A 12947-nucleotide genomic window follows, 5' to 3' on the forward strand; every position below is an offset into this window, starting at 1 on the left:
GCGTGGCACCGCTAGGGCGGTGATTGGCTTTGGAGGACGAGAAGGCGGCAGCTGATTGGCTGGTTCAAAGCTGAGGGGACGGTTTGGCGGCCGCGGCGGGAGGGCTTCGTAAGCCGAAAAAGAAGATGGCAAAGAGGCGGCGGCTGGAAGCCGGAGATGGGAAGGACGGGGCCGAGTAAGTTCGACTTGAGGGTGGGGGAGCGCCGCTGAGGTAACAGGGGCAGCCCCTTTCCCTCAGAAGAAAGCGAGCCGGGGAAACGGTACGTTGTAAATCAGTCAGTTTATTTTTATCCGGCTCTTCCTCCGAGGAGCTCAGAACGGCCGTTAACATAGTGGGATCCCCATTTCGTCCTGGCGACAACCCTGTGAGGTAGGATAGGGCCGGGAGAGGAAGTCGCAGCCAGTGAGAACCCGAGTCATGGCCTTTGGGCCTGGGGTGCCGGATGTCGAGCCCTCCTGGTGTTTGAGACTGCAGCTCCCATCAGCCCCAGCCAGCAGGGATAAAGGGCATAGGAGCCCCGCCCCGTAGTCCCCAAAGTAATGTCAGCGAGTGGGTTGGAGTGTGGGAGAATGTTGCTGCTCATTGATGAGGATATAATAGATCTGGGGGGATCCCTCCCCAAACTCTAGGAATAATTAAGTATTAGGAGTTTGATTAAATGGGATGTGGATTAAGACAACAACTTCACAGCTGTGCCAGGCAGGGAATTCCTGGGCTGGCTTATGCAAACCAACCTGGTGGAGCTACGGCTATCAAGGGTACAATAGAGTCGGTTAACAAGGCAACGAAACTTCCCTCTTGCCCCCAGGTGTGAACTGAGACTGGGGTTTTGGGAGGTTGCCAGGGTAACAGCTGGGTGGGAGCTAGGTGAAGAAGGATAAAAGAGCTGAGATCCATCATTTGGAGTGTGCTGGCTGCAGGCTACTTATGCTGCTACCTTTTGGAATGACTATGGTGTAAAATCTGGACTTCCTCCATTCAGACTGAAGGTGTAAATAGGTGAATAAACCATATTTCTTAAAACATGACATTCTCCGCCATGTCTTCTATTCCTCATAGGGAAACAGAACCCATGTGTATGCCTAGGACCCCATGGGCTCTTGCCACCAAGATGCTCGGAAATGCTCTGTTATTTTGCATACTTCAAGCATTTTTATATTCAATAATAATAATAATAATAATTTATTATTTATACCCCGCCCATCTGGCTGGGCCTCCCCAGCCACTCTGGGCGGCTTCCATAAAAACCACAAATACAGTAAAATATCACACGTTAAAAACTTCCCAGCCTTAAGATGTCTTCTGAATGTCAGGTAGTTGTTTATCGCTTTGACATCTGCTGGAAGGGCGTTCCACAGGGTGGGCGCCACTACCGAGAAGGCCCTCTGCCTGGTTCCCTGTAGCTTTGCTTCTCGCAATGAGGGAACCGCCAGAAGGCCCTCGGCGCTGGACCTCAGCGTCCGGGCAGAATGATAGGGGTGGAGACGCTCCTTCAGGTATACTGGACCGAGGCCGTTTATAGACCACTTGATTGTAAAAACAAAATACGCTCTTAAGTGGCTTACAAAAATAAATCTTCCAACAACTCTCAGAAGAAAATAGGGTCCAGTGTACGCTTATGTTGCACTGCTCTCACAAGAGTAAAAGCCAGTATAAAGTGGCACAGTGCCAGACTAAAATCAGGTATCTGATAGTCCCAGATTCACATCCTCATTCATCCACAGAGCTCACGGAGAGTAACCATGCACCAGTCACTTCCTTTCTCAGCCTGGTCTACCTCACAGAGGTTGTGAGGATAAAATGAGAGGAACATGTATTTGGAGGAATGGCAAGATAAAAATAGAATGTGGATGTAATTGAACTACAGCTTGCATCATCCCTGACTATTGGCGGTGCTGACTAGGGTTGATGAGAGATGGAGTCCAATAGGATCTGGAAGGTACCACACTGATTACCCCTGTTGTAATAGTGTGTCCTGTACTGGCTTCTGAAGCAGGCTGATGTAGCCAAAACACAGGAGAAAATAAGTATTTAATATCTACTTGTTGTGGATAGGATGATTGATTCACAGTAGGTTCTACTTTGTAGTATGACTAGACCTTAATATCTCAAGTGGTGAGGATCTAAATTTGTTGTGATTATCCTGAATTTTGGGAATATGTAGCTATACCACAGAGGTTTCTCGACCTATACTTTTGCCAACATAATTTTGTAAATATTAATATCCTACCCTCTTAATTATATTTTCAAAACTCCTAAGCCTCTAAAACTTTAGCTCATCTCTTGTTTGGAAGGTGTTTCAACCCTGTAATTATTTTAGGGTTGTGGCTGGGGTTTTGAAGCTTTGTGATACCATTTTAAGATGAAGCCAGACTTGTAACAGGATTCCAAATGTGGCTGCAGCAAATACTTATAGTAGCATTTCAATTATTGCCATTTATTTTGAATCCCTTTCCTACTAATTCTTAATATTGGATTTGCCTTTTTCACAGCTGCTGTATCCTGTCTATCTTAAGTGTGTAATGCAGGCATCTCCAGCCTACAGCCCTCCAGATGTTTTGGCCTACAACTGCCATGATCCTTGGCTAACAGGACCAGCGGTCAGGGATGATGGGAATTGTAGTCCAAAACATCTGGAGGGCCGAAGGTTGGGGGTGCCTGGTGTAATGTATCTGAATATTTAATCTCTATTTTATTTTGAAGGGTCTTCATTATGGATGAGAGAGTAGCTGAATACATTAGAAGAACTGTGCTGCGAATCCCACGTTCCGAAATGGGGAAAATGCTGGCCACATGGGGGTTTCTGTCTGAAACTCAGCTTCAGTCTTTAAACATCCATCAGCTAAAGGAAAACGTGTCCCAAGAAGTAGTTCGGCTATGTGAGGTGAGAACAGTATTGGAAGGATCATTGTGAAATTTGTACAAATGTCAGTGTTTTTTCTGCATAAAATAAAAAACATGCTTACTGGGAAACAGTACTGTACTATTTAAGTACTATGACTGTACTATTGGTGGTCTGTGTTTTAAAACTACTTTTAATAGGAGTTGGTTTCTTAATACTGAAATCTTTCTCAAGTGCCTTTAATAGAGGACCCACCAGAGCTTTGGTGATGTCTTCACCCAAATAAGAGGATGAGGCAGTGATGTGAGCACATTGGAGTATGTGTGATGGAAAAGTAGTGGTCTTTGCAGTGAGAGAATTTTGAATGCACATTTGGGGAGCACATTTTTCTTACATTTATACCCCATCTTTTTTCTGTCACTATTATTCCTTGCATGGGCAATGATGTAGAACAGGCTTCCTCAAAATCAGCCCTCCAGTTGTTTTTGGCCTGCAACTCCCATGATCCCTAGCTAGCAGGACCAGTGGTCAGGGATGATGGGAATTGTAGTCTCAAAACATCTGAAGGGCCTAGTTTGAGGAAGCCTGATGTAGAAAATAGCACTGGCTTTGGCCTTTGGGGTGTATATCTTCTTGTTCCAGTTCTGAGAACTGGAGCATACTGTATCTTCTTGCTCCAGTGCTAGAGTATAGCAGGGCAATGTGATGGAGCTCCTTTTAGCACCTAATCCAGAAATCTGAGCGCTGTGTAACTGGAACCCTGGGGACAGGGCCACAAACCCCTGCCACTGACAGTCTGTTACAAATTGTACATGTTGTGTGGGAAATGTGACCTTGGAGCAATTGTGGTGAGGCTCAGGGATACTTTGGCTGTAGATACATTTTGATTTGTATAATGATTCTGCAGAATTTTAACAAAATCCATGACTGTTGTAGCCCTTGTTCATCTGTGATGGAGTGCCCCCAGTTTCTTGTCAATGAAGCAACTAATGAATAACTAATAGATTTTACAGGTTCAGAGCTTAATAATGAAACAATATTATTTTAATACAAATGCAGTTTTTAACCAGATCTGGACATAGGAGTAAGCCATGAACCATGGTTTACTGTGAATGAGTAGCATGCTGGTGCACACAGCTCTTTCACATCCACCCCCTCCTCCATGCTTGGAGAAAACAAATCAGGGCATAGACTTGGTTTTATGTGGGAACGAATGCTCACACATTTGCTTACCTGTTTAGAGAAAACAAACCACTAATGCTGGTTCGCAAGTAATACAAGGTCACTGTTCTACTTTGTTTTCTCCTAACATGACATGGAGGGGAGGGGGCTGGTGTGAAGCATGCACCAGTATATTTGGAAAAAACTGTGGCTTGCCATTGTATGCAATTTGGGCCTATATAATATCGTCTAACTTTTTTGATTAGTTGTTCTTATTGTCTTGAAGGAAAACCATGCAACTATCCAGCATGCAGCAGATCTAGACATAATTTGTAAGTGAAGTGTTTTCTTATATTTTGTTGTTGTTGTGATTAGTTTCTGTTTTGGTATAAATCAGTTAGATTTTGGTTAAGCACTCAGCACTTCCTTTTGATTAGATTAATATTTGTCTTGTCGAAAAAATAAATCATTTAACTTTTAGGTAATACAAGGTAGTTGATCACTCCCCTTTCCTCTTAATTTGATGGTATTGTTTTCATTACACAGTGATACTAGGCCCAGCTATCCATGTACCATCTTCAGAAGGCAAGAGTCCTCTCCAACCCAGTAATTGTGTTTAGCCAGTACTGTAATCGTATTCCCCAATGAACATTCCCAAAGCAAAGAAGTTTCTACTAGACTAAGATTTCATTTCTTTGCAGTATACATAGCTTGAATTACATTTAGAGCCAGATAAGGAAATAGGATGCTCTTTTCAACTTCATCCTCTGTTTATTTACAAGTGTCACTGTTTAATTTGGCTTACTGCCACAAGTGTTTATAGGATTACAGTACTATTAAATGGTATTTGCATAACTCACTAAATACAAGCTTGAATATTTGTCAGAATCTGAAGGTTTGAATTCCATTGTGATCTGAAATCAGTAGTATTTGGTAAACATTTACATTGCAGCTATTTATAGTTTACATTGTGAAATGTTAAAATGTAACTACAGTACCCCAGATCATGCATTGATTTCTAGTTTGCTTCAATTTTTGAAAAGTAAATGGAGGTTGAAATAATCTATATCCAATGTCAAGTTAAGGAACCATAATTTCTCCTCCTCTCATAATTTGGAATAAATGTTTGGGTAAATATTTGATCTTTATTGTATTCACATTTCTTGTAAGCTGCTTTATGGTAGAAATAACAATAAGAAGAAATAACTCAACTAGTCACTTGCAGGTTGGATTTGGCTCCAGAAGAAATTTTAGGCACAAATGGCCCTATGCAAATATAATCAGAATGATATTAAAATTTGCTGACAATTATACTTGTTAGGGAAGTAAATTTTGGCTGCATGAAGGGATGAGGAAAGTGGGAGTATCTGTGTACAGTATTGTTTAGTAAGCCAAAATGTATGACTTAAGAGTTATCTGCAAATGTGGCCAATGAGAATAGTATGTATCTGCACTATTTGGAAATCTGTTTATATCTTACCATTTGAAAACACATGTCCTATTTCTGTGAAGCTCTTAATTGTTGGGTGGAACCAGTTTTATTATATGGAAACTGATCATCCATGAAAAGGGTTGGGTTGGATTGTTCTAATCTCCAGAATGTGTAATAGATATCAGTTCCCAAGCATACAGAACTTAGCCATCCTTTCTGTAACAAAGAGCAAAACTGTTGACTAATCAGCAAAATGAAATATGAAATTCCTGTATTGTGTAGGGAGGAGTTGCTAGCTTATAACAATTATGGATTCTTGTGTTAATAAGCAATGCTGTTTATTGTCAAATATTTTTCCTCAGACAACTACACATACAGGGACAAAAAGCTTTGGACTGTTTACCAAATGACAAAAGAAGGTGGTAAGTGTTTATAATTATCAAAAGCATTATATAAATAAGTGAAGTGCCCAGTTATCTGTTATAGTCTTATTTTGCTTATCCTAACTTTAAAGTGGATTATGTCAGCTATCTTTTAAAATTTGCTGGAAACCTCTAAAATTTTGCTGTTTTTCTTGCAGACCTTTGACTGTTTAGCAGAGCTCAAAGGGTTGGGTTTTTCTTAATGCTACTTAAAGACCAAGATATACTTCTTCCTTCCATAATAAAACATTTCCCCCAGGAAATGAACAGAGCAATCTAACTGGGATGTGTGTATGTATGGATCCACCACCATATCCTAAGCCTCACCAACTCATGCCAGCCAGGGTGGCAGATTAGTTTTCATTACACCAGCTCTAGACTTGCTTTGAGGAAAGAGCAACTTTATTATGCCCTTTCCAGAACTATTGTCTACAGCAGCCATTCCATCCTATAGGAGAAGGTACTGCGGGATCTTTCCATAAACTCTGCTGGAAGATCAGAAACTTTGGTCCCTTCTCTCCTTGAATTCCTGTAATTCCAGGTGATCATTATAAGAACTGAGAAACAGTGACTAAATTTTATTTCTCTCCCAACCCTTTTTCATTTTGTATTTCATATTTTTTATTGCATTCCTGAGGGCAGGGATATGAGACCGTCTCAGAAAAGTTTTTTAACTAAAGAGCAGGATTTTAAAATTATTAATAATAAATAAATAATTTGGTATTTTGCATGATTGAACTAAAATAATGCAAGTTATGTTTGGAATGAAGCTTATTTTAAAATGTTTTATTTTATTGGCAGGTGATGAATATGACATTTTTGACTTGGCAGATTTTAAAAAGAAATTTAAAAGAAGTCTTCAGTCAGCTTTGAAAAATGTGAGCATAAACAATGCTAATATTTTGGGTTCTCTTAAATGTTTTGTTATCCTGTTGTATAAAAATAATGTAAATTTATAGTAATTTGAAACTAAATGGAGAAATGTCTACCATCTATCCAATTTAGCAGTGATCCTTGGGTTTGTTTTTTTTTTAAAAAAATGCAGTATTTAGTATCATATTGGAAGGTAATTAGGTGTGCTTCATATCTCATAACTTCTTTGTATACATTGTAGAAACCATTGTGTTAAAGTAGTTCATGATGTGTTTGCTGCCTCTTGTAACACACATATAAGAAACAACTATGTCTATACTTCTTGGCCTTTAAATATAGGGTTCTCAGTACTTTGAGTGCCCACTTCTGCCAGCTAGACTGCAATATATATTTTTCCTTTATCTTTACTTCAGGTAACTATCAGCTTTAAAGAGTTTGAAGACAATGCAATTTGGATTCGCATTGCATGGGGAACACAGTATACAAAGCCCAACCAATACAAGCCATCCTATGTAGCTTACATTTCACAGACTCCTTATGTGTTCATATCCAGCTCTAGAAATAAGAACTGCAAACCGTTACTTTTGCAGGTAAATACATTATGTCTGGTAAAGATTTGTTTTTCTGTCATCTTCAAGGTAATTTCTAAACTTAGATTTAGTAAGAGTGAATGAACAAGCAACTGGAAATTACTGCTCAGTTGCATGATATCCTACAGAGGTGTATACTCTGAAATTCAATATCAAATTCCAATTCTAAAACAGAAATAATGGAACAACTCTTTCAACTCCAACTAAACTAGCACCTTCATTTTTAATTAAAGGCCCTGCTGATTGCCGCCAGTTACAATGACATCCATGAAATGGACCTCCGAAGCCATTGTTTAGACTCGCTTAAAGATATTTTACTTAAGCGATGTAGCCAGGTGAGTTATTTAAGTATACTATTCTAAGTCAATGGGGGGGGGGGCTGCTTCTAAAATTCTCAGGAGGTAAGGAAATTTTCTCCTTCAAAGAGATTGCTTATAGTGCTACAGAGCTGTACAGTCTTACAATCAGGAAGAGATAATAAAGGCCAGAATTAGTTTCCCTCCTGCTTTTAGAGCCGTTATTGAGTTTTTATCATTTCTGTCTGTTATCACTTAATCTCAAAATATGCCATTGAACTGCTTTGCATTACATGCTAAGCTGAACCTTGCTAAGTCACTTTGCTCCTCCCCTGTCCTTTTTGCTATTGTGCTAAGCCAAGGTTTGGCTTGATGTGCTGTCTGAACTGCAGCTTGTGGTTAAGATCTCTGTTCACTAATCATGAGCTGTAGCCAAGGTTTGTTCTTGGCTACATTTCGTGGTTATTGAAGAGAGAGTTGAGCCAAGGGTCCTTCACTGAGCACTGGCAAGAAGGAAAAATAGTCTAATGTTCAAAGCAGAGGTTGTGGTTTGTTTTCCTCTAAACAAACCACAACAAGAAGTCAGCATTTTTAATATAAATCAGATTGCAGTTTTGTGATGGTTTGTTTCGTCATAAACTAGAAGGAGGAGCAAAACAGCCCTGATGGAGTCATTAAGCATAATATATAGTTAACAGTTTCTCATGGCATGCAAACTGGGTCTTAAGTCAATGAACTTGGAATATTGGTTGTATACAAAGTCCTACTTGGAGTAGACCTATTGAAATTGATGGACCTAATTTAGTCATGCCCATTCACTTCAGTGGGTCTTCTCTAAGTAGGACAAGCATTGAATGCAATGCAGTTTCATACAACCACTCATTAGAGGCAAAAATACACTAACAATGTTCTATCACTATTCTATCTCTCCATGGACCCCCCTCCTCCAGAAATTTCAAACTCATCACCCACAACCTCAACAAGAACGAAATTGCATTCTGCAAAGAGGTATCCATAATATCTTGGTTTAAAACTCTATATAGCAAAACAGTATATTTAAATATTAAGAAGTCTGGCCATTGTAAGGAGGTCCATGTTTACCACATGACTATCTGTTTTGGGGTGCCCTTATCCCCTATGTGTGTGTGCACAGGAAGTGGTTCAGCAAGTTGTGCACTAATTGGAGAGGTTTATCAATCTTCTAAAATATTTAAATAAATATTCAGAAACTTAAATAGTGGCTAATATTTGTCTTGCATGCATTTAACTCACAGCTGGAAGTTCATAGCTTTCTCTGGTGTTGATATGTTCACTTTTAGTATGTTTGTTATAGAGTAAATGAATGGGGGGGGGCACTGCAGCACAATTCATATAGTACTTCAAGCACACAACAGTGGACTGCGTGTGTATGTCTTACTCTGTTGCATCATGACCTTTACATCTTTGGAATTCTGTTCAGTTCTGAATGCCACTTTGAAAAGGATAACATTTTACATGAAATTTTATATGGTTCTGTACTTTCAGTGGATCCAAATATAGTTAAGGAAGATAAACTTAAAAAGGAAAGAACTGAAAGAATTAATGAGGAAGCCTTTGGTGATGGTCCTCAGCCAAAACTAGAGTTTGCACAATACAAGGTAAAATTATATTTAATGCATATTATATAATTTTAATGCACAAATATACATTTATTATGTATATGTATTCTATAAAATTTATTTTTGCACAAAACAATACTTAGGGCTGAAGTGTCAGTTAACTACTTAGATTAATTGAATAAGACTATTTGATCAACTGAAAAAGGTGCCATTAATCAGATTAAAAAGAAATACGGGAATATATGAAACTGTATGGTAGGCACCATCTCAGGGGAGGTACTCCCCTGTGTAAGATGCACAAACAAGTTCAGTTTTTATTCTGTTTATTCTATTACAACTTCAATCCCATTTGTTTACTCAGAAGTAAGTTCCTATGTTCAATTAGAGTTGTTTGTGGCCTAAAATTCATATTATTGACTAAGTTTTCTATTTCTGTAGCAGCCCTGCAATTTTTATAAGATAGGTTAACTGTTAGCGTGCAGATTTCATTGTACTAACTGAAAGAGTATTGATTTGTTCCTCAGTGTTGCATGAGTCCATTCTTATACTGTATAGACTGCTTGAAATACAGTCTAAAACCCTGGGCTTAAATGGCTTACTTTTCTTAAATGAACTATTTTACATACACATGGGCTTTCCAGCCGTGCATGCAGATCATTACCCTGTATACAGAATGGCGATATTCCTTTGATGTTGTAATTGATACATCATGGTCTTGAAATGTTAAAGTACTTTTCTCAATTCACAACTACCCCAGAGGGTAGTGTACTGAGACTGAAGTAATTCTTACGCTTTTTAATTGAGCCAATACTGTAGCAATACTGAGACAGTAAATTAGAATATGTAGCTTAGTGCAGTGATAAAAATGGAATCAAAATTGCTACGGATGTTTTGGGTTCTTTAAAACTATGAATGAGGCTGTTTTAGGCATTGTTGCCTATTTGCCACAGGGGGGCACTCTTTGGTTTTTTTTTTAATGCACATCTATTGAACCTGTTTTCTTTAATGTTTTTGTGACAGAAGGCCCAAGTAAAGTGGTACAATACAGGTAGAATTCCACCAGAGTGATATAGTTCTCCATATGTTGAGCTCAAACTTCACTGATTGGCTCTGTGTGTGTGTATACACACACATACTTAAGAAAACATAAGTACTTTGAAAAAAACAGGATTGTAAAATCTGAAAAAGTTGCTGTTCCTGTTTGTAGATTTCTTAAAGAAAATGCATAAAGCTCTTTTAAAATGACGTGCGAGAAAGGATAACTGTTGGATTCTGAGAGCAGATAATTAATGGACCACCATGGTATCTTAAACCAGGATCCTGAGTGTAATAATCTGTTGGCTGAAAATGAAGTGTAGTTTTAGCACTTTGAACTGTAAAAATAATTATCTGCTTATTATAAGCTACAAAGAGCTCTTTTTTATAAACCCATTTATTGATTTGACTTACAGCTTGAGACTATGTTCAGAAATGAACAAGAAAATGGTATCTTGAACAATAAAGACCCGTTTAGATGTATGGTCAAGTTTTCTAGTCCTCATCTTTTAGAGTCACTGAAATCCCTAGCACCTGCCGGTAAGTGTTCCAGTGTCTGAGAATGCACACTCATAGTATTATGTTTTGTATGCTTATCTGGTGCATAAGGATTCCATAGAAGCAGTAATTCCTGAGTTTCAGTACCACCACTGCCAAACTTATTTTTAATGTTTTAAAACTGGTTTAGGCTTTAAATGACAGCTGATAATCAGACAACTGGCAAAATATACTCTGTTTCACTTGTCAGTGGAACCTCTACTTACGGACGTAATCAATTCCAGAGGTCTGTCCATAAGTTGATCAGGGTCGCTGGTAGAAGCGCTGTTGTGTGCAGGTGCATTCAGCAGCAGCCACTTTTGCGCATGCACAAATCGCAGCAAACCCTGTATTTACTTCCGGGTTTGCCATGGTCGCAACTTGGATCAGGCCCAAGTAGAGGCAGTCATAGGTATAGGTTCTACTGTATTTAAGTGCCAAAAATTGATTTGAGGAATATTGGCTGTGCCAACATTCCAACATAAGCTAAGATGCAGGCAAATGATTCCATAACATCTTCAGAGCCCTTAAGCACTGCAGCTGAATGTTCAGACTTCAGTTCCTATTGCTTGACTTGCACAGGGGATTGAGAAACTGAAATGTATCAAACTATGCAAGCAGGAGACATTAGGGGCTGAACTTGACTAATGGTCCCCTAGTGTGGGGTAGGGAACTATTGGACCAACCCCTATGACATCTAGTAAGTAAGGCAAATTATGAGAGTTGTAATAAGCATGGTTAATTAAGGGTCATCAGTTCTCCAGTCCTGGTCTAGTGTAACATACAGAGGATTATAGACTATTATAATGATCTAGAATAAAATGCATGTGCATAAACCAAGTGAAGAGCTGTATTTAAAAGAAAAGGCTTATGTGACCCTTAAAAGACAGGTCCCACCAACTGTTTTGTTCTTTGGACAGCTGTACTTTCAAGGCAATATGGAACCATATGCAAAACTTAGAACTGATTCTAATTTTGTTTTCTTCTATTCTAGGGCTGGCAGATGTTCCCCCTTCACCATTACTTACTTGCATCACCCAAAAAGCCAGGAACTATTTTAGAATTAATGAGAGAAAAAGTGCACTATCACAAACCCTTGCAAGCTAATGACATTTTTAGACAAAGGAGTGGATTATTTCTCTTCAGCAAAATAAAACAACATGGAATCTATTCCCACAAACTTCTTACAATTCAGTTGGTCATATTACAATATGACATCTTAGCAGGCTGTAGCCTGCTAGCTGGTGTGACCTGTTGACCAGAGTCTGTGTGTACTTCCTGGACAATGAGTAGGTGAACTTCTTTAGCAAATAACTGAAGTTAGATGTGATATCAAAGTGCTTGATTGTTTAACCAAATGAAACTAAAATTCTTATTGATATGATATTAAAATTATAATAAACATGGTGCTTGTAATATTAGTTTTGAAATAGCTGTGTGATTAAATAAATGAAAGCTTATAACTGCTTGAGTCCAAGTTTTTTCACAAGAGTAAATAAAGCTATTACATTTTACTGCCACTTCCCATTTAATACAGTAGTGTGCTTATCAAAGAACTGGAATTAGTAATGCATTTCCTTGTTCTCTAGTCCAGTGGCTTACACATTCTTGCTGTTTTACCCCCAAATGTAATCATCAGTAGTGATAGTGATATGATGTATACAAAACTCAAGCTGTGTACAGTATAATGAGACAAACTCTGAAGCAGCCAGCCCCTCTGAATAACAAAATACCCTGATTCAAAGCACTGCAAAGTCTGAGCATGTAACTGGCCCCATTATACTGGTAGTATCTCTTTTATATCAAGTATGTGTGCCTCTGTTGAATTACAATCAGATTTCCAAAGAAGGTTGAGAGACAGCATATTTTAGAGAATCAAAGATTTCTTTACTATAGATGTAAAATCATTATTTTGAATTTTTAAAGGTTAAACACTGACATTAATGAATATTTAATCCAACTGCTAACTGTATTCCTTCTTCTTTAATATAAGCCTTTTTTAGATTTTCTTCCTATTCTTATTTAATGTCCAAACCTGTTTTGAAGTTAATTCACATGTTCTGGGGTACTCATTTTGACTTGGAAGAAAAACACAATTTTATAGTTCAAATTGGGAAAAATAAATACAGTAAATAGACAAAAGTACAAAGATTCATAAAA

General features: G+C 38.4%; 1 protein-coding gene across 3 annotated transcripts; it reads left to right on the forward strand.

The window, feature by feature from the left end:
• Nucleotides 1–43: 43 nt before the first annotated feature.
• CENPN (centromere protein N) lies at nucleotides 44–12250 on the forward strand. 3 transcript variants are annotated; one of them, XM_077931730.1, is made up of 11 exons: nucleotides 44–175; nucleotides 2705–2885; nucleotides 4291–4336; nucleotides 5799–5855; nucleotides 6660–6736; nucleotides 7145–7321; nucleotides 7555–7656; nucleotides 8568–8625; nucleotides 9142–9254; nucleotides 10667–10790; nucleotides 11782–12250. In XM_077931730.1, the coding sequence occupies exons 1-11, from the start codon at nucleotides 126–128 to the stop codon at nucleotides 11892–11894; spliced, it is 1098 nt and encodes a 365-aa protein (XP_077787856.1). In that variant the 5' UTR covers nucleotides 44–125; the 3' UTR covers nucleotides 11895–12250. The 3 variants fall into 3 exon arrangements, with proteins under 3 accessions (XP_077787856.1, XP_028595444.2, XP_028595445.2); XM_028739611.2 differs by having other exon boundaries at nucleotides 46–175; nucleotides 5799–5858; XM_028739612.2 differs by having other exon boundaries at nucleotides 111–260; nucleotides 5799–5858.
• Nucleotides 12251–12947: the final 697 nt, after the last annotated feature.

The sequence above is a fragment of the Podarcis muralis genome, chromosome 7, assembly GCF_964188315.1.
Source record: "Podarcis muralis chromosome 7, rPodMur119.hap1.1, whole genome shotgun sequence".
In the NCBI taxonomy this organism is placed as follows: Eukaryota; Metazoa; Chordata; class Lepidosauria; order Squamata; family Lacertidae; genus Podarcis; species Podarcis muralis.

Excerpts from the sequence above, each read along its gene's own strand:
- CENPN (XM_028739611.2), top strand. The coding sequence starts at position 126 with ATGGCAAAGAGGCGGCGGCTGGAAGCCGGAGATGGGAAGGACGGGGCC. Across the intron at positions 176-2,704 it reads GATGGGAAGGACGGGGCCGA|GGTCTTCATTATGGATGAGA; the intron begins GTAAGTTCGACT and ends TTTATTTTGAAG. Across the intron at positions 8,626-9,141 it reads AAATTGCATTCTGCAAAGAG|TGGATCCAAATATAGTTAAG; the intron begins GTATCCATAATA and ends CTGTACTTTCAG.